This window comes from Callithrix jacchus, chromosome 8 (genome assembly GCF_049354715.1).
Source record: "Callithrix jacchus isolate 240 chromosome 8, calJac240_pri, whole genome shotgun sequence".
In the NCBI taxonomy this organism is placed as follows: domain Eukaryota; kingdom Metazoa; phylum Chordata; class Mammalia; order Primates; family Cebidae; genus Callithrix; species Callithrix jacchus.
Window position 1 is genome coordinate 39660644 of NC_133509.1, and position 23238 is coordinate 39683881.

At 42.2% G+C, this 23238-nt stretch overlaps 1 protein-coding gene across 2 annotated transcripts in view; it reads right to left on the minus strand.

Annotated features, from left to right (window-relative positions):
- LEO1 (LEO1 component of Paf1/RNA polymerase II complex) overlaps positions 1-1594 on the minus strand; it is a 32463-nt gene extending 30869 nt beyond the window's left edge. The window contains exon 1 of one of the 2 annotated variants that reach the window (XM_002753491.6): positions 1523-1594. In XM_002753491.6, the coding sequence (XP_002753537.1) occupies positions 1523-1580 (58 nt within the window). In that variant the 5' untranslated portion in view covers positions 1581-1594. Of the gene's footprint in view, positions 1-1175; positions 1474-1522 lie in introns of those variants that run through there. The other variant, XM_009005455.4, reaches the window with a different exon arrangement.
- Positions 1595-23238: the final 21644 nt, after the last annotated feature.

The following is a 23238-nucleotide window of genomic DNA, read 5'->3' on the forward strand; positions in this document are numbered from 1 at the left end:
AATTAATCAACTATGCATTAAGCACTGATATAAGCTGGGAGGTAAGGGGATCAGCTTTTCATCATTATATCCTCAAAATCTAGCAAAACAGCTGAAACACAATAGGGGATCAATAAATACTTAACAAATTAATGAATAACTTCATAAATAAGCCAGGGAGGGTTCACAATGAACTGTGCCTTGAAGGGTGAATGGGATATACACAAGTAAAAATGAGAAAAAATGAAAACATGAGCAAAGGTAGTGGAACAAGAGTTAGTATACAGAGGCCAGATGTCGTGGCTCTGTAATACAAGCACTTTGGAGGCCAAGGCGGGCGGGTCACCTGAGGTCGGGAGTTCAAGACCAGCCTGACCAACATGGTGAAACCCCATCTTTAAAAAAAAAAAAAGAGTTAGTATACAGAGCTCTATACTTCCACACTTATCCTGACTAGCAACTCCTGGACAGCCACCCCAGAAGGGCATTCACAAAGAATTTACAATTTCTTTGTACCTCCACCTACTGCTACCTTCACTACAGTATAGAAATTATGAATAAATTGGAGCTGGTGAAAATGAAGGAGAAAAAAGAAAGAACCACCCAACAATGCATTTTACTAAGGGAAAAATATACACAGATACACTACTTGGAGCCTAGAGGGCTGCAAGAATTGTGAACTTGGTCTTGGGTTCTTTCTCACTTCAAATAATTCCTATTCATATTTCAACAGCCTGTAGTCTCATCTACTTGGAGGCTGAGGCAGAAGGATGGCTTGAGCCCAGAAGTTCAAAGCCAACCTGAGTAATAAAGCAAGACCTTGTCTCTTTCAAAAAAAAAAACCACAATCCTGTGCCAGAAATACTTCCATGTACCATGCATATACACTAATTCATTCATTTCATCAAGAAATCCTTCGTTCGAATCCTCTTCGAACACAGACCCCATGTACTCCCCATTCTAACATCACAGACTCCAGAAATTCTGGAGTTTCTGCACAAGCTCTTAGAGAACACATTCTCTCCGATGTGAAACATCTATCTGTAACCCCATCCCATTATCCGTCCCATACTCCTCATCCAGACGTCTCAAGCTCCCTATCACACCATGATCTGGCCTTCTGAGGCCCTCTGTAAATTCGCCCACCCATCCCATATTGCTGCATTCATTTCCATTCATTCACAAACCACCCTTACTCTGCGCTGGCCTGTGCAAGACAGGGCGGAACAGGACTCCAAGGGTCCTCTCCGGGCTGCGCAGGCTCGTCTGCATCTCCACCCCTGCCCCGCGCCCCCTTCGTTCCACAAGCTCTCAGGCACCATGTGTCCCACCGACACCCAGAGCCTCGAGGCGCAGACTCTGTGTCCGTCTCTCCATCCCGCCCGCCTGGAGAGGGTGGCACCTCCGGGAGTGCAGGGGGCGCTGAGACAGGAGTGGAGGAAACACCTCCTCTTGTCCGCGGCGCCGGAGCCTCCACGGTTGTCTGGCTCCCACAGCGGAAGGCCTGCCACACACCCGTCTTCTGAAGCCCGGCCAAGCCCACCTTTACGCTCAGCTTCGCTGTCGGCGTCGCTCCCGAAGAGATCCTCCATATCCGCCATTGTTGTTCGGGTCTGCTGCTGCCTCGGCTGGGGTCAGCTCCGGGCCTCTCTTTACGGCACAGAACCAACGAAACACGACAGTGTCGCAAAGATTAGCCGAAGACACTCCCTTCCTTCTGTGACCCAGTTTTCGCTTGCCCAGTGAACCTATCCTCTTCTGGGTCTGCATGGTTGACAAGCCCGGACATTTCATCAATATCTATTCTTTGCCAGGATTCTTACTGGAGGCGGGCGTCCTGAGTTCGGGTGCTGGTGCGAGTGCGGTTGGAGTGGGCGGTGACTGGCTCCCGGGAGAAGGGCCTCCGGCTGGATGAAATCTCTCGCGATTCAGGCCTGAAGCCCTTTTTCTTACTGAGCAACTGTTCTCCAGTTGTTTAATCCCAAAACCCTTTACACTCTTAAAAACTTTTGAGGACTCCAAAGCTTTTGTTTACGTGGGGTACAGCTGTTGATATTTACTGTATTCTTACTAATACAGTAATAAAGAAATTTTTAAGTTACTAATTCATTTTAAAATAATATACATATTAATAGTTTTTTTAAGCTTTAAATGACCTTTTTTTTTTTTTTTTTTTTTTTTCTAAAAAATATTTAGACGGGGCCGATGGCTCACAGCTGTAATCCCAGCACTTTGGGAGGCCGAGGCAGGAAGATCACCTGAGGTCAGGAGTTCGAGACCAGCCTGGCCAACATGGTGAAACCCAATCTCTACTAAAAATACAAAAATTAGCCAGGCATGGTGGCACATGTCTGTAATCCCAGCTACTTGGGAGGCTGAGGCAGGAGAATCACTTGAAACCCGGGAGGTGGATGTTGCAGTGAACCAAGATCATGGCCTGGGAGACAAGAGCGAGATTGTGTCTCCAAAAAAAAAAAAATCTTTAAAATCACCCCCCCACACTTAACATTCAAAGTGTGATTTCTGACAGCAAGCATCACCTATCAGACATATAGACTGCGCAACAGAGTAAGCCTCTGTCTCAAAAAAAAAAAAAAATATATATATATATATATATGTTTAAAAGAGTGGAATTGTTTTAGTTTTGAAAATATGTTTAATATCTAGCTTAAAGGAAGACATCTGAATTCTCATACCTGTTTCTACAATCTGTTGAGAAATGTTGAAGCGCATAAAGAAAATCTGGTCTTGAATAAATATATTTGTAATTGGAAAAGGGAGGTTCTTTCAGATCCCCTGGAAGAGTCTCCATCCAACCCCAACTTTGAAGCAGTGATTCTCAAACATCATAGATTTTCCTTCCTACTTTGGTTTGAATGTCCTCTCCACAACTCATGTGGAAATTTAATTGCCATTGTGATGGTATTAAGAGGTGAGACATTTTTTTTTTTCTTTTGAGACGGAGTTGCCCAGGCTGGAATGCAATGGCACGATCTGGGCTCACTGCAATCTCCACCTCCCAGGTTCAAGCAGTTCTTCTGCCTCAGCCTCCTAAGTAGCTGGGATTACAGGCACCTGCCATCACGCCCAGCTACTTTTTGTATTTTCAGTAGAGACGAGGTTTCACCATGTTGGCCAAGCTGATCTCAAACTCCTGACTTCAGGTGATCCATCCATCCCAGCATTTCAAAGTGCTGGGATTACAGGCATGAGCCACTGCACCAGGCCTCAGTTTCATTTTCACTTAGAGTACTATCCTTGAAAAAGTATGTTGATTAAATTTATTTCATTTTGATACAGTGTCTCACTTTGTTGCCCAGGCTGGAGTGCAGCGGTCCCATCATAGCTCACTGCTGCCTCAAACTTCTGGCCTCCAGCCTGCCTTGACCTCCTAACATGTTGGGATTACAGGTATGAGCTACAGTGCCTGGCTAAGTCTTAATAAATTGAATTACATCTTCGTCTGCCGAGTCACCATGTCCATGTTCCTGGCTAGCAGAATGAATGTGTTTTTCCCACATTAATAGTATAAAACAAATAACTTCTGGCTCTTGGACAGATTTTTTTTTTGTTTATGTTTTAGCTATACCTTTTTGTTTGTTTGTTTTTGAAACAGAGTTTCACTCTGGTAGCCCAGGCTGTGGTGCAATGGCATGATCTTGGCTCACTGCAATCTGTGCCTCCTGGGTTCAACGGATTCTCCTGCCTCAGCCTTCCCAGAGTAGCTGGGATTACAGGCATGCTCCGCCCTGCCTAGTTAATTTGGTATTTTTAGTAGAGATAGGATTTCACTATGTTAGGCTGGTCTCAAACTCCTAACCTCAGGTGATCCTTGAGCCTCAGCCTCCCAAAGTGGTGGAATTACAGGCATGAGCCACCATGCCCAGCCTTATTTTGACTATACTTTACACTGACCATTTCACCTCTACTCATTGCCTTTCTTCATACAGTATATAATACATGAGATTGGACTTAAGCTAAATCAGTCACAATCATTTTGCAGTATTTCTTGCCTGAGGTTATCACTTTGATTGAAGTTTATTTTATTTTTAATACTTTTTTTAAAAATGGAAACAAGATCTCACTTTGTTGCCTAGACTGGTCTTGAATTCCTGGCCTCAAGTGATCTTTGTCTTGGCCTCCCAAAGTATCGGAATTATAGGTGTGAGCCGTACACCCCACTTGATTGAAGTTTAGAGTGCTAAATAACTTCATTTACTCCCAGAGATGGAGAATTTCATCCTATTTGGTTTGTATTTAACTGATTTAACTTTGAAAGATGAGCTTGCCATTTGTCCATTTGTTTCCAGGAATGGAGAATTTTTTTTTTCCCCAAGAGAGTCTTGCTTTGTTACTCACGCTGGAGTGCAGTGACATGACCATGGCTCACTGCCACGTCCGCCTCCTGGGTTCAAGTGATTCTCCTGCCTCAGCCTCCCGAGTAGCTGGGATTACAGGTGTGCACCACCATGCTCAGCTAAATTTGTGTTTTTAGTAAAAACAGGTTTTACCATGTTGGCCAGGCTGTTCTCGAACTCCTGACCTCAAGTGATCCACCTGCCACGGCCTCCCAAAGTGCTGGGATTACAGGCGTGAGCTACTGTGCCAGGGCCAAGAATTTCATCTATTCACTGTGTGATTAAATGAAATAACTCCAGAGTGGCTTTACCTTTTTTGTTTTTTCAGTTTTTGAAAGGTCATCTCTTTTGCCTCAGGCTCTGCCTTCATAAGGTGGAGATGGATCCTCAGAATAATATTTTTTGAGACACCACAGAACCCAAAGAACAAAGATTCAATGAGGTTTAGTACATAACACAATGCAATTAATGTATCATCCCAAAGATTTTTACAAGGTAATTAAAAAAATAACAATGTAGCTGGACATGGTGGCTCACCCCTGTAATCCCAGCACTTTGGGAGGCTGAGGCAGGCAGATCATAAGGTCAGGAGATCGAGACTATCTGGCTAAAATCGTGAAATCCCTTCTACTAAAAATACAATAATTATCTGGGTATGGGGTGCATGCCTATAATCCCAGCTACTCAGGAGGCTGAGGCAGGAGAATCAGATCAACCTGTTACCTTCTCAAGACCAACCAGGATTATGCAGGGATTACAGGCATGAGCCTCTGCACCTGGCCGTGTTTAAATGTTTTAAAATATTATGTTTCTGTAATTGGATATATAAAAAATTTTTTATTGATACATTAAAACTAAGCAAACAGAAAACCAAAGAAAACAAAATGATACACAGTACATTATGTGGATCAGCTGGTAATAATGACAGATAACAAATAAAATAGCTTGTGCCAGGCACTATGTTTTGGTTTTGGTTTGAAGTTGTGTGTGTGTGTGTGTGTTTGAAACGGTCTCACTTTGTTGTCCAGGCTGAAGTGTGCAATCACAGCTCACTGTAGCCTTGACATCTCGGGCTCAGGCAACCCTCCTGCCTCAGCCTCCCAAGTAGCTGGGGCCACACATCCATGCCACCACACGTGGCCAATTTTTTTTATTTCTTGTTTTTGTTTTTTGAGATGGTGTCTTGCTGTGTCGCCAGGCTGGAGTTCAGTGGTGCAATCTTGGCTCACTGCAACCTCTGCCTCCCGGGTTCAAGTGATTCTCCTGCTTTCAGCCTCCTGAGTAGCTGGGACTACAGGCGTATGCCACCATGCTCAGCTAATTTTTCTATTTTTAGTAGAGGCCGGGATGGTCTCAATTTCTTGACCCACCCACCTTGGCCTTACAAAGTGCTTGGATTACAGGTGTAAACCACTATACCTGGCATTTTTAAAAAATTATCTGGGGCTGGGTGCGGTGGCTCACACCTATAATCCCAGCACTTTGGGAGGCCGAGGCGGGTGGATCACGAGGTCAAGAGATCGAGACCATCCTGGTCAACAAGGTGAAACCCCGTCCCTACTAAAAATACAAAAATTAGCTGGGCATGGTGGTGCACACCTGTAATCCCAGCTACTTGGGAGGCTGAGGCAGGAGAATTGCTTAAACCCAGGAGGCAGAGGTTGCAGTGAGCCGAGATCATGCCATTGCACTCCAGTCTGGGTAAAAACAGCGAAACTCCATCTCAAAAAAAAAATTATCTGTAGAGAGGAGGTTTCTCTATGTTGCTCAGGCTGGTCTCAAACTTCTGGGCTCAAGCTATCCTCCCACCTTGGCTTCCTCAGAGTGCTAGGATCACAGGCATGAGACACTGCACCTGGCCCAGGCACTATTTTCTTTTTCTCTTTTTTTTTTTTTTTGTGCAATGGAGTTTCGCTATTGTTGCCCAGGCTAGAATGCAATGGTGCAATCTCAGCTTACTGCAACCTCCGCCTCCTGGGTTCAAGCGATTCTCCTGCCTCAGCCTCCCAAGTAGCTGGGATTACAAGCATGCTCCACCATGTCCAGCTAATTTTGTATTTTTAGTAGAGACGAGGTTTCTGCATGTTGGTCAGGCTGCTCTCAGACTCCTGACCTCATGTGATCTCTCCGCGCTGGCCTCCCAAAGTGCCGGGATTACAGGTGTGAGCCACTGCACCCAGCTGCACTATTTTCATATAAAAGAGTTTGGGAAAAATGAAACAAATATTCTAAAGCATCTAAAGAATTTAAATTTTAGAAGTTAATTATGGCAGGGAGTGGTGGCTCATGCCTGTAATCCCAGCACTTGGGAGGCTGAGACGGGTGGATCACCTGAGGTCAGGAGTTCAAGAACAGCCTGGACAACATGGTGAAACCCCACCTCTACTAAAAATAAAAAATTAGCGAGGTATAGTGTCATGTGCCTGTAGTCCCAGCTACCCAGGAGGCTGAGGCAGGAGAATTGCTTGAACCCAGGAGGCAGAGGTTGCAGTGAGCTGAGAGCATACCATTGTACTCCAGCCTGGGCGACAGAGGGAGACTGCATTAAAAAAAAAAAAAAAAAGTTCATTATAAACTATTTAGAGGTGCTAAAAACTGAAAGCCAGAAAATGATCAATGTAGATGGAGGCTAGTCGGCAAAGGTTTCTTTCCTGAGTAGCTGGAAATGTAGGTGTGCACTGTCGCTTCTGGCTAATTTACTTTTTAATTTTTTGTAGAAGCAGAGTCTCCCATCTTTGGGAGGCTGAGGCAAGCAGATTACTTGAGGTCAGGAGTTCAAGACCAGCTTGGCCAACATGCTGAAACCCTGTCTTTGCTAAACAAATACAAAAAAAAAAATAGGCAGGCATGGTGGCACACCACTGTAGTGCCAGCTACTTGGGTGGGTGAGGCTAAAGAATGGTTTGAACCCATTTTTTTTTTTTTTTTGAGATGGAGTCTCACTCTGTTGCCCAGGCTGGAGTGCAGTGGTGTGATCTCACCTCACTGCAACCTCTCCCTCCTGGGTTCAAGCAATTCTCTTCCTCAGCCTCCCGAGTAGCTAGGATTACAGGCGCCCACTACCACACCTGGCTATTTTTTTTGTATTTTTAGTAGAGACGGGGTTTTACCATCTTGGCCAGGTTGGTCTTGAACTCCTGACCTTGTGATCCACCTGCCTCCCAAAGTGCTGGGATATGATCAGCTTCCCAAAGTGCTGGGATTACAGTTGTGAGCCACCACGCCTGGCCCCAAGTGGCTTTTTATATACACGTCCATAGCCCATTACTCAAAACCGTTGGAGCCATATGTGTTTTAAAATTCAAAATTTTTTCCAAATTTCAGTAAGGTAATACAGTATCTAAACTCTATTACTTACCACACCCAGCAGAGTCTGACCAGCATCCTATAAGGAAAATAAAATTTCTGTGGTAAAATGTATGAAAATTCAAACTAACAGTGATAAACTTTAAATAGGTTTAGATCAGTTTGATCAGCATTTGCCACCAAAATGAGTTATGAAAGAACTCTCAATTTCAGAGTATTTTTGGAGAGATACCTTTTAACCTCATTAAAAAAAATAAAATTAAAAACATTTTTTAAAAGAAAACAATTTCAGAGATTTTTGGATTTCAGCATCTTGGAAAAGGAATTAGGACTAGAACTAACTTACTCAATTTTCACCACAACCCTGTAACATAGATTCAGTTACATTCCTCCCATTTTACTTGTCAAGAATTTGAAGGGGCCAGGCACAGTGGCTCATACCTGTAATCTCAACACTTTGGGAGGCCAAGGTGGGCAGATCATTTTAGTCCAGGAGTTTGAGACCAGCCTGAGCAACATAGTGAAACTTGGTCTCTGCAAAAACCAGAAAAATTAGCAGGGCATGGTGGCTTACCCCTGTAGTCCCAGCTAGTCCCAGATACTTGGGAGGCAGAGGCATGAGGATCATTTGAGCCTAGGAAGTCAATGCTGCAGTAAGCCATGATCATGCCACTGACTCCAGCTTGGGTGGCAGAGTGAGACCTTGTTAGGAAAAAAGAATTAAAAAAAAAAAAAAAAAAAAGGCTGGGCCCTGGTGGTTCTCTCGTGTAATTCCAGCACTTTGGGAGGCATAGGCGGGCGGATCACAAGGTCAAGAGGTTGAGACATCTTGGCCAACACGGCAAAACCTCATCTCTACTAAAAATACAAAAAATTAGCCGGGCATAGTGGCAGGTGCTTGTAATCCCTTGGAGGATTACTTGGGAGGCTGAGGCAGGAGAATTGCCTGAACCCAGGAGGCGGAGGTTGCGGTGAACCGAGATCACGCCATTGCACTCCAGCCTGGGTAACAAGAGGGAAACTCCATCTCAAAAAAAAAAAAAGAAAGAAAGAAAGAGGAAAGACGGAAGGAAGGGAGGAAGAGAGGGAGGGAGGGAAGGAAGGCGGAAAGGGAGGGAGGGAAAGAAAGGAAGGGAGGAAGGAAAGAAAGGAAAGAAGGGAGGATGGAAGAAAGGAGAGAAAGAAAGGAAAGGGAAAAGAGGAAAGAAAAAGAAGGAAAGAAAGAGAGGAAGGAAGGAATTTAAAGGAAGGACAGGGAAGCTAAGAGACTTTGCCTTGAGCTACACAGCTAAGAAGACTTGCTCAGGCATAATAACATAAACATTTTCAGTTTAGTAGTATTATTTGACTTTTAAAACATAACACCACACACTAATAATTTTAGCAAAGAATATTTTATTTCCAAGATACATGGGTAAGGAGGGGGAAAACCATTCTGAGTAATATGTACATAAAGCTACCATTAAAATTTAAATAAAGGGCAGGTATGGTAGCTCATGCCTGTAATCCCAGCACTTTGGGAGTCCAAGATGGGAGGATAACTTGAGCTCAGGAGTTTGAGACCAACTTGAGAAATATGGTGAAACCCTGACACTACGAAAAATACAAAAATTAGCTGGGTGTGATGACGCCCACCCGTAGTCCCAGCTACTTGGGAGACTGAGGTGGGAGGATCGCTTGAGCCTGGGAGGTCAAGGCTGTAGTGAGGGAGAGATTGTACCACTGTACTCCAGCCTGGGTGACAAAGTGAGACCCTGTCTCCAAAAAAAATAAAAAGTAAAAAAATTCAAATGTGTGTGTATGTCTAGCATGTAAACAAAGAGACTACCTCTGGAAGACTGCATCAGAAGCTAGACCCAGTGCTTGCCTCCAAGAGAAGGAGCTAGGGAACTGGAGGAGAGATGAAGGAGAAAAACTTCACTTTTCACTCAGTACCTTTTGAATTTTGTACCAAACAAGTATATTCAAAATTAAAATCAGAAGTAGAAGTAGAAGGGCCGGGCGTGGTGGCTTATGCCTATAATCCCAAAACTTTGGGAGGCCGAGGCAGGTGGATCACCCGATGTCAGGAGTTGAAGACCAGCCTGGCCAACATAGTGAAACCCCATCTCTACTAAAAATACAAAAATTAGCTGGATGTGGTGGTGGGCACCTGTAATCCCAGTTACTTGGGAGGCTGAGGCAGGAAAATTGCTTGAGCCTGGGAAATGGAGGTTGCAGTGAGCTGAGACTGCACCATTGCACTCCAGCCTGGGCAGCAAGAACAAAACTCCGTCTTAAAAAAAAAGAAAGAAAGAAAATGGGGACACCAAAATGTCAGTAGTGTTTAGTTAGCTCTGGATGCTGATATTTTATTTTATTTTTTGGTTCATTTTAATATTTTCTAGAATTTCCACAATGAACATGTATTCATTTTAGAATAAACAGAAAAAACCCTTTGTTTAGGTAGTATATCATTTGTTCAACTACATTTTTCTTACTAGTTTGGTATCTAGGATTGTATGACAATAGAGGTCTTCCAAGCCTGAAGAATGAGTAGGTCTGGGGTTCTTGGGCTAATAAACAATAGCTCATGTTACAATATTTTCATAATCCATGGTGGGAAATGCATAATACATAATAAACTGGGAATCACATTACTTGCCTCAAGTATTTTGGAGCTGTTTACCCAGTTGGAATTACAAAAGCTGTTGGGTTTTTTTGGATGGAGTCTCACTCTGTTGCCCAGGCTGGAGTGCAATGTCGTGATCTTGGCTCACTGCATCCTCCACCTCCTGGGTTCAAGCGACTCTCCTGCCTCAGCCTCCCAAGTAGCTGGGACTACATACATCACACCACCATGCCCAGCTAATTTTTATGTTTTTAGTAGAGATGGGGTTTCACCATATTGGCCAGGTTAGCCTTGAACTGACCTTGGTGATCTGCCCGCCTCGGCCTCCCAGAGTGTTGGGATTTCAGGTGTTAGCCACCATGCCCGGCCACAAAAGCTATTTGAATATAGAGCTGATTACCTCATGGAAGCATTTGCAGGGTATCCAGAAAAAGACAGGAAACATACTTCCCATAACTAAATTTAAGCTGTTTTCTAAAATGATAGCAAACCTCCTTCCTGAACCTCTTTCTTCCACCATCATTAATCTAACTTGCTTTTATAAGATTCAAGTGTCATCTCCAAAGCACTAGTATATAAATTACTCCCTATGCAAATGAGAGTATGGACATGTAAATATAAGCTTCGAAAAGGTTCCAGTATACTTCCTATGAAACCTCAGACTGAAGAAAAAAAGAACAGAATAAAGGTAATGAGTCAGAAATTATTTCTTAGGACAGAAGCAAAGTTTGTCCTTTTGAAACCTTTGCTCTTAAATATAGGGTTGGGTTTAGGAACCCGCTTCCTGGAATAGGTAGTCTTTAGGCTCCTTCCTGAGCTTGAGGGTTACCAGAGAGCTATGTCCTGAAAAGACCTTTGCAGCAGGCAGGATGAGGTTAGTGTACTCAGCACCAGAGCAGGAACAGCTACTGGGAAGAAGAATCAGAAAGAACAAAGAAAGGAGGACTGGGTAGGGAGGGCACTGTGGGTGTTAGGAGAGGAAGCTGAATAAGAAAAATGATATGCAGCAAAGATATCAAAGAAACAGAAAATGAGAAGTATAAGGAAGGAGAGAAACGACGGAAAAAATCGATTAAGAAGACCAAGGGAAAGGAGGAAGCATCCAGTGAGAGAAGGGGATGGAAAAATAATTTTTTAAAGCATGTAATAAAATAGTACCGAGGTGGAGAAATACTGGAACAAAAATGTGAAAACATCTCAACAGCACAAAGAAACAGAGAGAAACATCAGGAATTGTAGACTTCCCTGCCAACCAAAATTTTACAAATAGAAAGGAACCACTAGGACAGATCCGGCTCAAACACAAAGCGAGACTGAAAATTTCACTCTACAGCGAAACTGCTCTGATGAGATCTCTTCACTGGATTTCCTTATTCAACTGGATTTTTTACAATCCTGAGAACACAGCGTGAGTACAGAGATACTGTCTCATTGGCAGGTGGGGACTGCTGGCATGCAGGCTGTATCTGGCCCTCAGTATATTTCATCTCACCCAGAGGACTACTAAGAGGAAATAATGATGAATTTCATGCTTGCAACAGCAAAAAAGCATTGCAGTATGAAAATCCTTAATAGTAATATGGCAAAAGGCCACAAGATGGTGATGGTATACTCTGAAGAGATCTCAATCATATGTCCAATGAGGTTTACACACACACACACACACACACACCCATACACTTAACTAATTTTTCTTTAGCAAGACATTGTCATGTATGTGGTGGTGGTGAAGGAGGTCTTACGGAAAGAAGAGAAGATTAGAAGAAAACTATCTTTAGATAGTAATCAAAACACTTCTTATGATAAAATGAGGCAGTGTTTATTCATTTGTTTTCACATTTCTCCCAAGTTAAAAAAAAAAAGCCAAAGCAGTATTTTTAAGGCTAGAAAACACTAACGAAATACTTTTAAATATAGGCACTCTGATTTGTATGTATCTGCTGATAAAGTAACTCATTTATGTAAAGCAACTGTTACCTTTTAAGGAAAAATTTTAAAGTTTCCTTGGGCTCCATAAGAAGAAATTTCCCTAAAGAGTCCAGTGAAGATTTTACTTCCTTGACTGTAATGTATTTCCTTACTCACTGAGGAAATGACAGGCAGGATTAATTCCTTTCTTTAAATGGGTGTGACATTTTAGGTTAATAATGATTCATAGTGATGTATGGATAAGTTTAACATTCAGATGTGCAAAAACACTTGTAAACTTTGTCTGCTACTTAACACAGAATCAAAATGTGGTTAGGGAAATAGGGTAGACTCCTGGGCCTAAGATGTCAAGAAGAAGTAACTAATAGGAAAAAAGCCTAAAAATATCCCAGGGTCATAAATCTCTATTGGCAAAAACAATTATTAACCTTTAGAATTTTTTTTTTTTGGTTAACATCAAGTAAATTCTTAAAAACAACTTTAACTTCTAAATATTGACCTGAAGCTGATAGTATCTATCAAAATATAAAAAAATCTTACCTTTGACTCTGTAATTGCATATGGAAGAACTAATCTCAGGAAAACAAATCCACATGAAGATAACAAGGGTGTTTATTATAGTACTATTTATAGTAACTATAAATAGTTACACAGGAGGGAATTGCTCAAATAAACTATCAGACATCTATAAACTGGAATCCTATATGATCATTTAAATCTTATTGTCAGGGCATTTTCATATAGTGATGAGAGTATAAAAATAGGACAACAAGCCGGGCGCAGTGGCTCATGCCTGTAATCCCAGCACTATGGGAGGCTGAGGCAGGTAGATCACAAGGTCAGGAGTTTGAGACCAGCCTGGCCACCATGGTGAAACCCTGTCTCTACTAAAAATTCAAAAATTAGCCAAGTGCAGTGGCAGGCACCTGTAATCCCAGCTACTCAGGAGGCTGAGGCAGGAGAACTGCTTGAACTCTGGGAGGTGGAGGTTGCCTCGAGCTGAGATCGTGCCACTGCACTCTAGCCTGGGTGATAGAGCAAGACTTTGTGTCAAAAAAAATTTTAATTAGCTGGTATGGCACGTGCCTGTAGTCCCAGCTACTCTGGAGGCTGAGGTGGGAGGATCACTTGAACCTGGGAGGTTGAGGATGCAGTGAGCTGTGATCCTACCACTGCACTCCAGCCTGGGTGACAGAGCAAGATTTTAGATTTTAATAATTCTTATTATTAATAATAATAAGACAGCCTTTTGAAAGGGTAATTTGGTATTATCTATCTAAACTATAAATAGCTTACTCTTTGAATAAATATTTCCATGTCTAAGTTTGAGACTGTAGTGAGCTATGATTATGCTACCTCACTCCCGTCTGGGTGAAAGAGCAAGATACCGTCTTTAAAAAAAAATTCCATGTCTAGAAATTTATCTTAAGAAAATAATTTGATGGATATGCAAATATATGAAAATAATTCACTAAAACTTTGTAATAGCAAGAAATTGAAACCAATCAAAACACTCATCAACAGAGAATTGTCTAAATAAATTATAATGATGCAGTTACACAGTGGAATACTAAGTAGCGATTAAAAAGAATTAGTTTGGAACGACCCAAGATGGCCGATCGCTAACATCTCGGGATTGTAGCTCTCAGTGGAAGCGCAGAGAACTAGAGGATGCCACACTTTCAGACAAATTCTGGTCGCTCACGGAGCAGAAGAACCCCAGTGGAGGAACCACACCGGTCGCCAGCGTGACTCTTGTGGCCAGCGCAGCGGTTTCGCCGGCACCTCGGTGCGGCAGCTCTCGGAGCAGAGTAAACAGGGCTGGCTCCCCTTCTGACCGAGACTTGGAGGACCCACACGGGTCCCCAACACGATTCCTGAGGCTGGTGCAGCGGCTGTGACTGCACCTCTGCGTGGCAGCTCTAGGCGCAGAGTAAACAAGACTGGTGCCTCTTCTGACCGAGGTTTGGAGCCCCGGGAAGGCAGAGTCGCCCATTACGGACACAAGAAGGAAGCCAGACAGGAGAATCCTGGGCAGAAAAACACTCTCAGTCTTAACGCCGCTGCTCTGGCCCTGGGAACTAACAACCTGGACGTCCACTCAAGAGACCTAATCTGAAAGTTGGTAATTTCAAAGATGACAGGAGGATAAATTTACAATGATGGGAAGAAACCAGCGTAAAAAGGCTGAGAATACTCAAAATCAGAACACCTCTCCCTCTAAAGATGATCACATTTCCACATCAACAATGGAACAAGGCTTGATGGAGAATGAGCGCATCCCAATAACAGAATCACTCTTCAGGGAATGGATAATAAGAAACTTCTGTGAGTTAAAGAACATGTTGTAGCCCAACGTAAAGAAACTAAGAACTTTGAAAAAAGGTTTGATGAAATCCTATTGAGAATAGACAACTTAGAGAGGAATATAAGTGAATTAATGGAACTGAAGAATACAATACAGGAACTCCGAGAAGTATGCACAGGTTTAAACACTCGAATTGTTCAAGCAGAAGAAGGGATATCAGAGGTCAAAGTCCAACTTAATGAAATAAAACAAGAAGACAAGATTAGAGAGAAAAGGTTAAAAAGGAATGAGCAAAGTCTCCAAGAAATTTGGGACTATGTGAAAAGACCAAATTTACGTTTGATAGGTGTACCTGAATGCAACGGAGAGAATGAATCCAAGCTGGAAAATACCCTTCAGGATATTATTCAGGAAAATTTTCCTAAACTAGCAAAGCAGGTCAATATTCAACCCCAGGTAATACAGAGAACACCACAAAGATATTCCTCAAGAAGAGCAACCCCAAGGCACATAATCATTAGATTCACCAGGGTTGAAATGAAGGAGAAAATACTAAGGGCAGCCAGAGAAAAAGGTCAGGTTACCCACAAAGGCAAGCCTATCAGACTTACAGCAGATCTCTCAGCAGAAACTCTACAAGCCAGAAGAGAGTGGGGGCTAATATTCAACATCCTCAAAGAACAGAACCTTCAGCCCAGAATTTCATATCCAGCCAAACTAAGCTTCACAACTGAAGGAAAAATAAAATCGTTTATGAACAAGCAAGTACTCAGAGATTTTATTACCACCAGGCCTGCTTTACAAGAGCTGAAAGAGGCATTACATACAGAAAGAAACAACCAGTATTAGCCTTTCTAAAAATATACCAAAAAGTAAAAAGCACCAACATAAAGAAGAATTTACATTAACGAAAGGATCAAACAGCCAGTTAACATCAAATGGCAGTAACCCTAAATTTAAATTGACTAAATCCCCCAATCAAAAGACACAGCCAAAACCCAATGGCATGTTACATCCAGACCTGTTTCACATGCAAGGATACACAAAGACTCAAAACAAAGGGATGGAGAAAGATTTACCAACCAAATGGAGAGCAAAAATAAATAAATAAAAAGCAGGAGTTGCAATTCTCGTATCGGATATAATAGATTTTAAAGCAACAAAGATATAGTGGTAAAAGGATCAATGCAACAATAAGAGCTAACGATCCTAACACCCAGATACATAGAGACTTAGATTCAATGAGACAGAAAATTAATAAGGATATCAAGGACTTGAACTCAGATCCGGAACAAGTAAACTTAATAAAAATTTATAGAGCTCTCCACTTCAAATACACAAAATATACATTCTTGTCAATACCACATCACACCTACTCATAGGTTTAAATGAAACATTGATTGGCCATTATTAGTACCCATTTTTATTCAGAATAAAGCAATATTTCCGTTCACCCTCCCTCTTTCTCTTCCTTTCTTCCTCTCCTTTACTCATTTTTTTTCTTTCCTTCTCTCAAAAAAAAAGAAAAAAAAGAATTAGTTTGATGAACATGTATTGAAGAAAGGAGCATCATATATTGTTGAATTACCAAAGCCAGTTAGGAAACTGGATATTTTCTATGTTTTCAGAAACAAGTATTTAAATATGAAGAAAATGTCTAGGAAGATGTGTACAGTGATGTGCTAGTAGAAGCTAAACAACCAGTTTTCCAGGGAAAAAAAGACAAGCCCTGATATATGGTGTTTCCCAATTTCATTGGTGTAAATATTCCTGCCATGGCTGATTTTAAGCTGTCAATGTATAGTTATTGTACACGCTTGGGAAGAGATGTACACAATCAGCTTAGATGCGCCAGTGCAGGCAGGCTGCAGCACAGCTCTATGCCTCTGGGAGGTGAGATTATGGGAAGACCATCATGTTCCATTTTATATACTTCTGTGAGTTTGTTTTCTTTTTTGTTTTGCATTTTGCAATGAAATTGCATCACTATTATAATCAATAAGAAGAATGAAATACCCACTGAAAAAAACAAACATTTTTAAAAGATGAGGTAAAGTCATGGGAAGATGATTATAACCTATTGCCAGGCAAAAATTGTTAGCTGGGTATGGTGGCTCATACTTTAGAAGGATGAAGTGAGAGGATCACTTGAGCCCAGAAGTTCTAGACCACACTGGGCAACATAGTGAGGCAGGAGAATTGCTTGAACCTGGAAAGTGGATGTTGCAGTGAGCCAAGATCACACCACTATACTCCAGCCTGGATGACAGAGCAAGACTCTGTCTCAAAAAAAAAAAAAAAAAAAAAAAAAGTATGTCACTGTTTTAGTCTGTTCTTACACTGTTATAAAGAACTACCTGAGACTGGGTAATTTATGAAGAAAAGAGATTTAATTGCCTCACAATTCTGCAGGGTGTACAGGAAGCATGGCTGGGAGGCCTCAGGAAACTTATGATCATGGTGGAAAAGGAGAGTGAAGGGGGAAGTGTACATACTTTTAAACAACTAGATTTCGTGAGAACTTACTCATTGTCAAGAGAACAGCAAGAAGATAATCCACCCCCATGATCCAATCACCTCCTATCAGGTCCCCACTAACATTGGGGATTACAATTAAACATGAGATTTGGGTGGCGACACGGAACCAAACTGTATTAGTCACAAAGCTGTATTTTGGATTTTCCCAATTTATTATTTTTTTAATCCAATCCAGTATCAGAGTAATTTCCTTTATTTTATTTTATTTTTTTTGAGATGGAGTCTCACTCTGTCTCCAGGCTGGAGGGCAGTGGTGCAGTCTCAGCTCACTGCAACCGCTGACTCCCTGGTTCAAGTGATTCCCCTGCCTCAGCCTCTGGATTACAGACACGTGCCACCACACCCAGCTAACTTTTGTATTTTTAGTAGAGACGAGGTTTCACCGTGATGGCCAAGATGTTCCTACTTCTAACCTCGTGATCCGCCTGCCTTAGCCTCCCAAAGTGCTGGGATTACAGGGGTGAGCTGCCACTCGCTGCCTCTTTTTTTTTTTTTTTTTTTTTTTTTTTTTTTTTGAGACCGAGTTTTGCTCTTGTTGCCCAGGCTGGAGTACAGTGGTGCAATCTCTGCTCACGGCAACCTCCACCTCCTGGGTTCGAGCAATTCTCTTGCCTCAGCCTCCCAAGTAGCCGGGATTACAGGCATGGGACACCACGCCCGGCTAATTTTTTGTATTTTTAGTAGAGATGGGGTTTCACCATGTTGGTCAGACTGATCTGGAACTCCTGACCTCGTGATCCTCCCGCCTTGGCCTCCCAAAGTGCTGGGATTACAGGCGTGAACCACCCACCGCACCCAGCCCCCGCCTCATTTTTTAAAAGTATATGTATGTTCATACAGTTGCACAAGAAAATGTCTAAAAGGAAATAAACCAAAATGTACCTGGTGTTTGCAGCTGAATAACAGAATTTTGGATTATTTATTTATTTATTTGAGATGGAGTCTCACTCAGCCACCCAAGCTGGAGTACAATGGCTCGATCTTGGCTCACTGCAACCACTGTCTCCCAGGTTCAAGTGTTTCTTCTGTCTCAGGCTACTGAGTAGCTGGGATTACAGGTACCCACCATCATGCCTGGCTAATTTTTGTATTCTAGTAGAGATGGGGTTTCACCATGTTGGCCAGGCCAGTCTTGAACTCCTGACCTCAGGTGATCCGACCCTCCTTAGCCTCCCAAAGTGCTAGGATTACAGGCGTGAGCCACCAGGCCCAGCCTATTTTCCATGTTTTCTACAAATCCTTTTACAATCATGTAATGCTTTTGTAATCAAAAAAGACATCAGTATATACAAAATACTGTTTTAGCCCTGCTGTCACTGCTTAGGAAGCATTTTCTTCCGTTTTCGGCTGCTAGTACCACAATTAGAGCATACGACTATCTTAAAATATAGATGAGTGGAATCTTTTATATTTTCCCCTCTCGAAGGTAAAAGAGGGAATTCTGTTTTTATATGTGGCCCAAGATCTTGGAATAATAGTAAAAATGTCTCAATCCCCAACTCCATCAGCTGCTGTCATAGCCCCTACTTTATTTTTGCCCAGACTATTTTTTTTCAGCCCCCCCCCCCAACCCCTGCCCAGACTATTAAGGCAGCCCTTTACTCTCTCTGTTGCCATTTCTCTTCTCAATACAGCTCATAATGTAATTAGAAAGGATTAGGGACATCTATGTGCATGTTGCCAAAAGATAATCATCTTAAAATATGGCTTATCTTTTCATTTTGCTCAAAGCCTTTAATGGCAGGTTGCAAAAGGGTATTTACCAGCATGATTCCACTGATGTAATATTTATAAAAACGTATTACCATATGCACAGAAAAATCTGGAATATTTCAAATTGTTAGCAAAGCTTTTCTCTGGGAGTAGTAGTGGGGATTATGGGGGATTTTGCATTCTAATTTTTATGTTTCTGAAATGTTTTAAGAAAAGTCTAGATTACTTTTATAATGGAAAAAGAAATTGGGCCAGGTGCTATGGTTCTTGCCTGTAATCCCAGCACTCTGGAAGACCATGCGGGTGGATCACCTGTGGTGGACCACCTGGATTCAGGAGTTCAAGACCAGCCTGACCAATATGGAGAAACCCCGTCTCTACTCAAAGCACAAAAATTAGCTGAGCATGGTGGCGCATGCCTGTAATCCCAGCTACTCAGGAGGCTGAAGCAGGATAATTGCTTGAACCCGGGAGGCAGAGGTTTTGGTGAGCCAAGATTGCACCACTGCATGTCAGCCTGGGCAACAAGAGCAAAACGCTGTTGCAAAAAAAACTGAGGAGGGAATTCTTAACCAAATTTCCACTGGCCCAAGAATAAAATCTAAACTCCTCTCCTTTGTTCAGATGCCTACCTTTAAAATCTACCTATTCAGGCCAGGCACCATGGCTCATGCCTGTAATCCCAGTACTTTGGGAGGCCAAGGCAGGTGGATAACTTGAGGTCAGGAGTTCAAGACCAGCCTGACCAACATGGTGAAACCTTGTCTCTACTAAAAATACAAAAATTAGTCCGGGCAAGGTGGGTCACACCTGTAATCCCAGCACTTTGGGAGGCCAAAAGAGGTGGATCACCCGAGGTCAGGAGTTAGAGTCCAGCCTGATCAATATGGAGAAACCCCCGTCTCTACTAAAAATACAACAAAATTAGCTGAGTGTGCTGCCACATGCCTGTAATCTCAGCTATTTAGGAGGCTGAGGCAGAAGAATCTCTTGAACCCAGGAGGTGGAGGTTTTGGTGAGCCGAGATCGCACCATTGCACTCCAGCCTGGCCAATATTAGCGAAATTCCATCTCAAAACTAAACAAACAAAAAGAAACCCCCAAAATCAGAAGTTCAATGTTTTGGCTACTAAATACAGCAAGATTAATAGGAACAGCGTAAACAAGTGAAGCACTCTAAAACTAATTTGGTGAAATCATTCATTATACATCCATGGTGTGAGAAAGATAGACTTGTGAGAAAGATACAAAGAAGTTAGAAGATACTTCCGAGTCATTGTTTACTGTCTAATGATCCCTTTTGCGCTAAGAGTTAATAGGGAAAAAAAAACAGCAAAGTAGCCTAGATTTTTGATAATGCCCGACTTTGGAACGAATTATGCAAATCCTTGCTAAAACCAACACAAAAGAAGCATGTTGGTCTCCTACTATAGTTAACATAATTGCTATGGGCAGTGAGAAATTAGGGCCATCTCTCTGCAGATAAAAATACGATTGCATTCAATATGCAAAGTAATGCATATATTGTAGTGAAAATGTCAATATTTCATAACTTTAAAAGTTAGATTGGTGTATAATTTGGGCAGGATAAAAATGTAGGCTTACATAGGCAAATATGAATTTATGTTGAGAGTAGATTGTATCTCTTGGTACTAACATAACCCGTGGCATCATGTTGGAAAAAAGACAGACATCTTCACTTTCCTGTCCTTTAGATAAGAAAAGTAAACACCTTTCTCTTCTGTGATGTAGGAAATTTAGGTCTCATGCCAGAAAGAACTACTAGGAAGCTGAATTGTTCTGGAAAGTGTTTCACATAAAGAGAAATTAAAACAAAGTATATAAACCTTTATTATATAACTCCACAAATGTATTTAGAGCCTCTGCTATGTACAAGGCCTCCAGGGAGTGAAGAGGTGAAAAAGAAATGGTACCAGTCTCCAGGGAATTAGTTTCTATTTTCCTAGGAATGGTAATTAGAATATAAATCAGAAAAGGCTATGTCATAGATACATACACGGTTCTCTGAGGGTCCAGGGTTGCTGACATCAGCAGAGGCTTTAGGGAGAACACAGCATCTGAAGTGTGACTTGGACAACATGTAGGTCAAAGGACCTTTAGAGAGGTAATGGGAGGATGGGCCAGGTAGAAGACTCTGGCACAGAGGTAGAACAGCATGGATCACATTTGAGGAAAAATGAATAATCCATTCTTACTGAGATCTGGGTTTACTGGCTTCAGGACATTTGAAGTATCTTTGTATAGGAAAAAGTCTGGGAGAAAATTAGAGGCAACTAAGTTTTTATTGCTTGATTGATTGAGACAGGGTCTTGCTCTGTCACCTAGGCTAGAGTGCAGTGGTACGATCATAGCTGACTGCAGCCTTAACATCCTGGGCTCAAGTGATCCTCCCACCTCAGACTCCTGAGTAGCTGGGACTATAGGTGCACACCACCATGCTTGGCTAGTTTTTGGTATTTTTTGTAGAGATAGGGTTTTGCCATGTTGCCCAGGCTGGTCTTGAACTCCCGGACTCAAGTGATCTGCCTATCTCAGCCTCCCAAAGTGGTGGGATTACAGGCGTGAGCCACCGCGCCTGGTTGTCTCCCATTTTAGATGCTAATCACAAGTCCCAGGTTCTGACCTGTACTTTTGACCCACCAGTGGGGTTCCCATGACACCCTCCTAGGGTTCAATTAGTTTGCTAGAGTGGCTCAAAGACACAGGGAAATGCTTTTTACTTACGTTTACCCATATATCGTAAAGAATATTACAAAGAATACAGATGAACAGTCAGATGGAGGAGGTGCATAGGGCGAGGTGTGGAAGAAGAGGTGTAGGACTTCCACGCCACCTCTGGGAATGCCTCCCTCCAGGAACCCCCACATGTTTCGGTATCTGGAGGCTCTCCAAACCCTGTCCCTTTGGGTTTTTAATGGGGCTTCATTATGTAGGCATGCATGACTGATTTGATCATTGGTCTTTGGTGGTCAGCTTAACCTTCAGCCTCTCTCCCCTCCCTGGAAGTCCATGGTTGGTAGGGGGAAAGGGAGTAAAATTTCTAAGCCTCCAATCACATGGTTGGTTCTCCTGGCAACCAGCCCCCATTCTGAGGCTATTCAGGAATGTGCCAAGAATTACCTCATTAGAAAAAAGATGTGCCAATCACAGGAAAGTCCAAGGGATTGAGGAGCTCTATATCATATGCACCTATCACTCAGGAAATTACACAAATGTTGGGAGCACTGAGTCAGGAACCAAGGTCAAAGACCAAATATTAGAATAAAAGATTATGCTACCACTACTATTGTTCAGGAAATTAGAAGGGTTTTAGGAGCTCTACATCAGGAACTGCAAATGAAGATCAAAATATATACCTTACAATATCACAGACACAGGAGATTGTTTACATGTGGAAGGACTAATAAGTCATCATAATAAGGGTGATAGGAATCAAGTTTCTCACTAGTAGAAATGGAGTTACATATATAGAAAGTGAAAAAACTAGAAGAACTATTTGGTGTTGGATTAGAAAGGTATTAGTGTAAACTCATAATTTTAAATATGTATAGGTAGATGTAGAAATAAATATAGATGTAAATGTACGTATGTGTAAAAGTTTAGATATACAAATGCTCACACATAAGTGTACACATACATATATTTCACATATTCTCTAGCTCTGCCTATAAAAAGGGTCTGAGAACGGTGACACCTAATAGCAATGAGCACATGTAATGCCCAGATCTTGGTTTTTCTTCTCTTTTTCTTTTTTTGTGATGAGGTCTCACTATGTTGGCTAGTGAGGCTGGTCTCAAACTGCTGGCCTGAAGGGATCCTCTGCCTCTGTTTCCCAAGTAGCTGGGATTACAGGAACACACCGCCATGCCCAGCTTAGCTCTTGATTTCTTTATTTTTATTTTATTTTTTTTTCTTGAGACGGAGTTTTGCTCTTGTTGCCTAGGCTTGAGTACAATGGTGCGATCTTGGCTTACTGCAACCTCTGCCTTCTGGGTTCAAGCGATTCTCCTGCCTCAGCCTCCCGAGTAGCTGGGATTATAGGCATGTGACACCACGTCCAGCTAATTTTGTATTTTTAGTAGAGATGGGGTTTCTCCATGTTGGTTAGGCTGGTCTAGAACTCCTGACCTCAGCCTCCCAAAGTGCTGGGATTACAGGCATGAGCCACCATACCCAGCCAGCACTTCGTTTCTAAATACCATTCTCTGCCAAGAGGAAACAGGGCCCCTTGGAGAATGGCTGATTCCAGGGCTAAGGCAGATGCCGGACATGGTGGCTCTCATACCAGAGTTTGAGACAGAGGATTGCTTGAACCCAGGAGTTTGAGAGTAGATTACAGGTCATTTATTTTTATATAATGTCTTTCAATTTAGGTTTGTCTACGCTTTCATCATGATTATCACTGCAGTGAGCGATGATTGTGCTACTGTACTCCAGTCTGGGCAACAGATACCCTGTATCTAAAAAAGATTTTT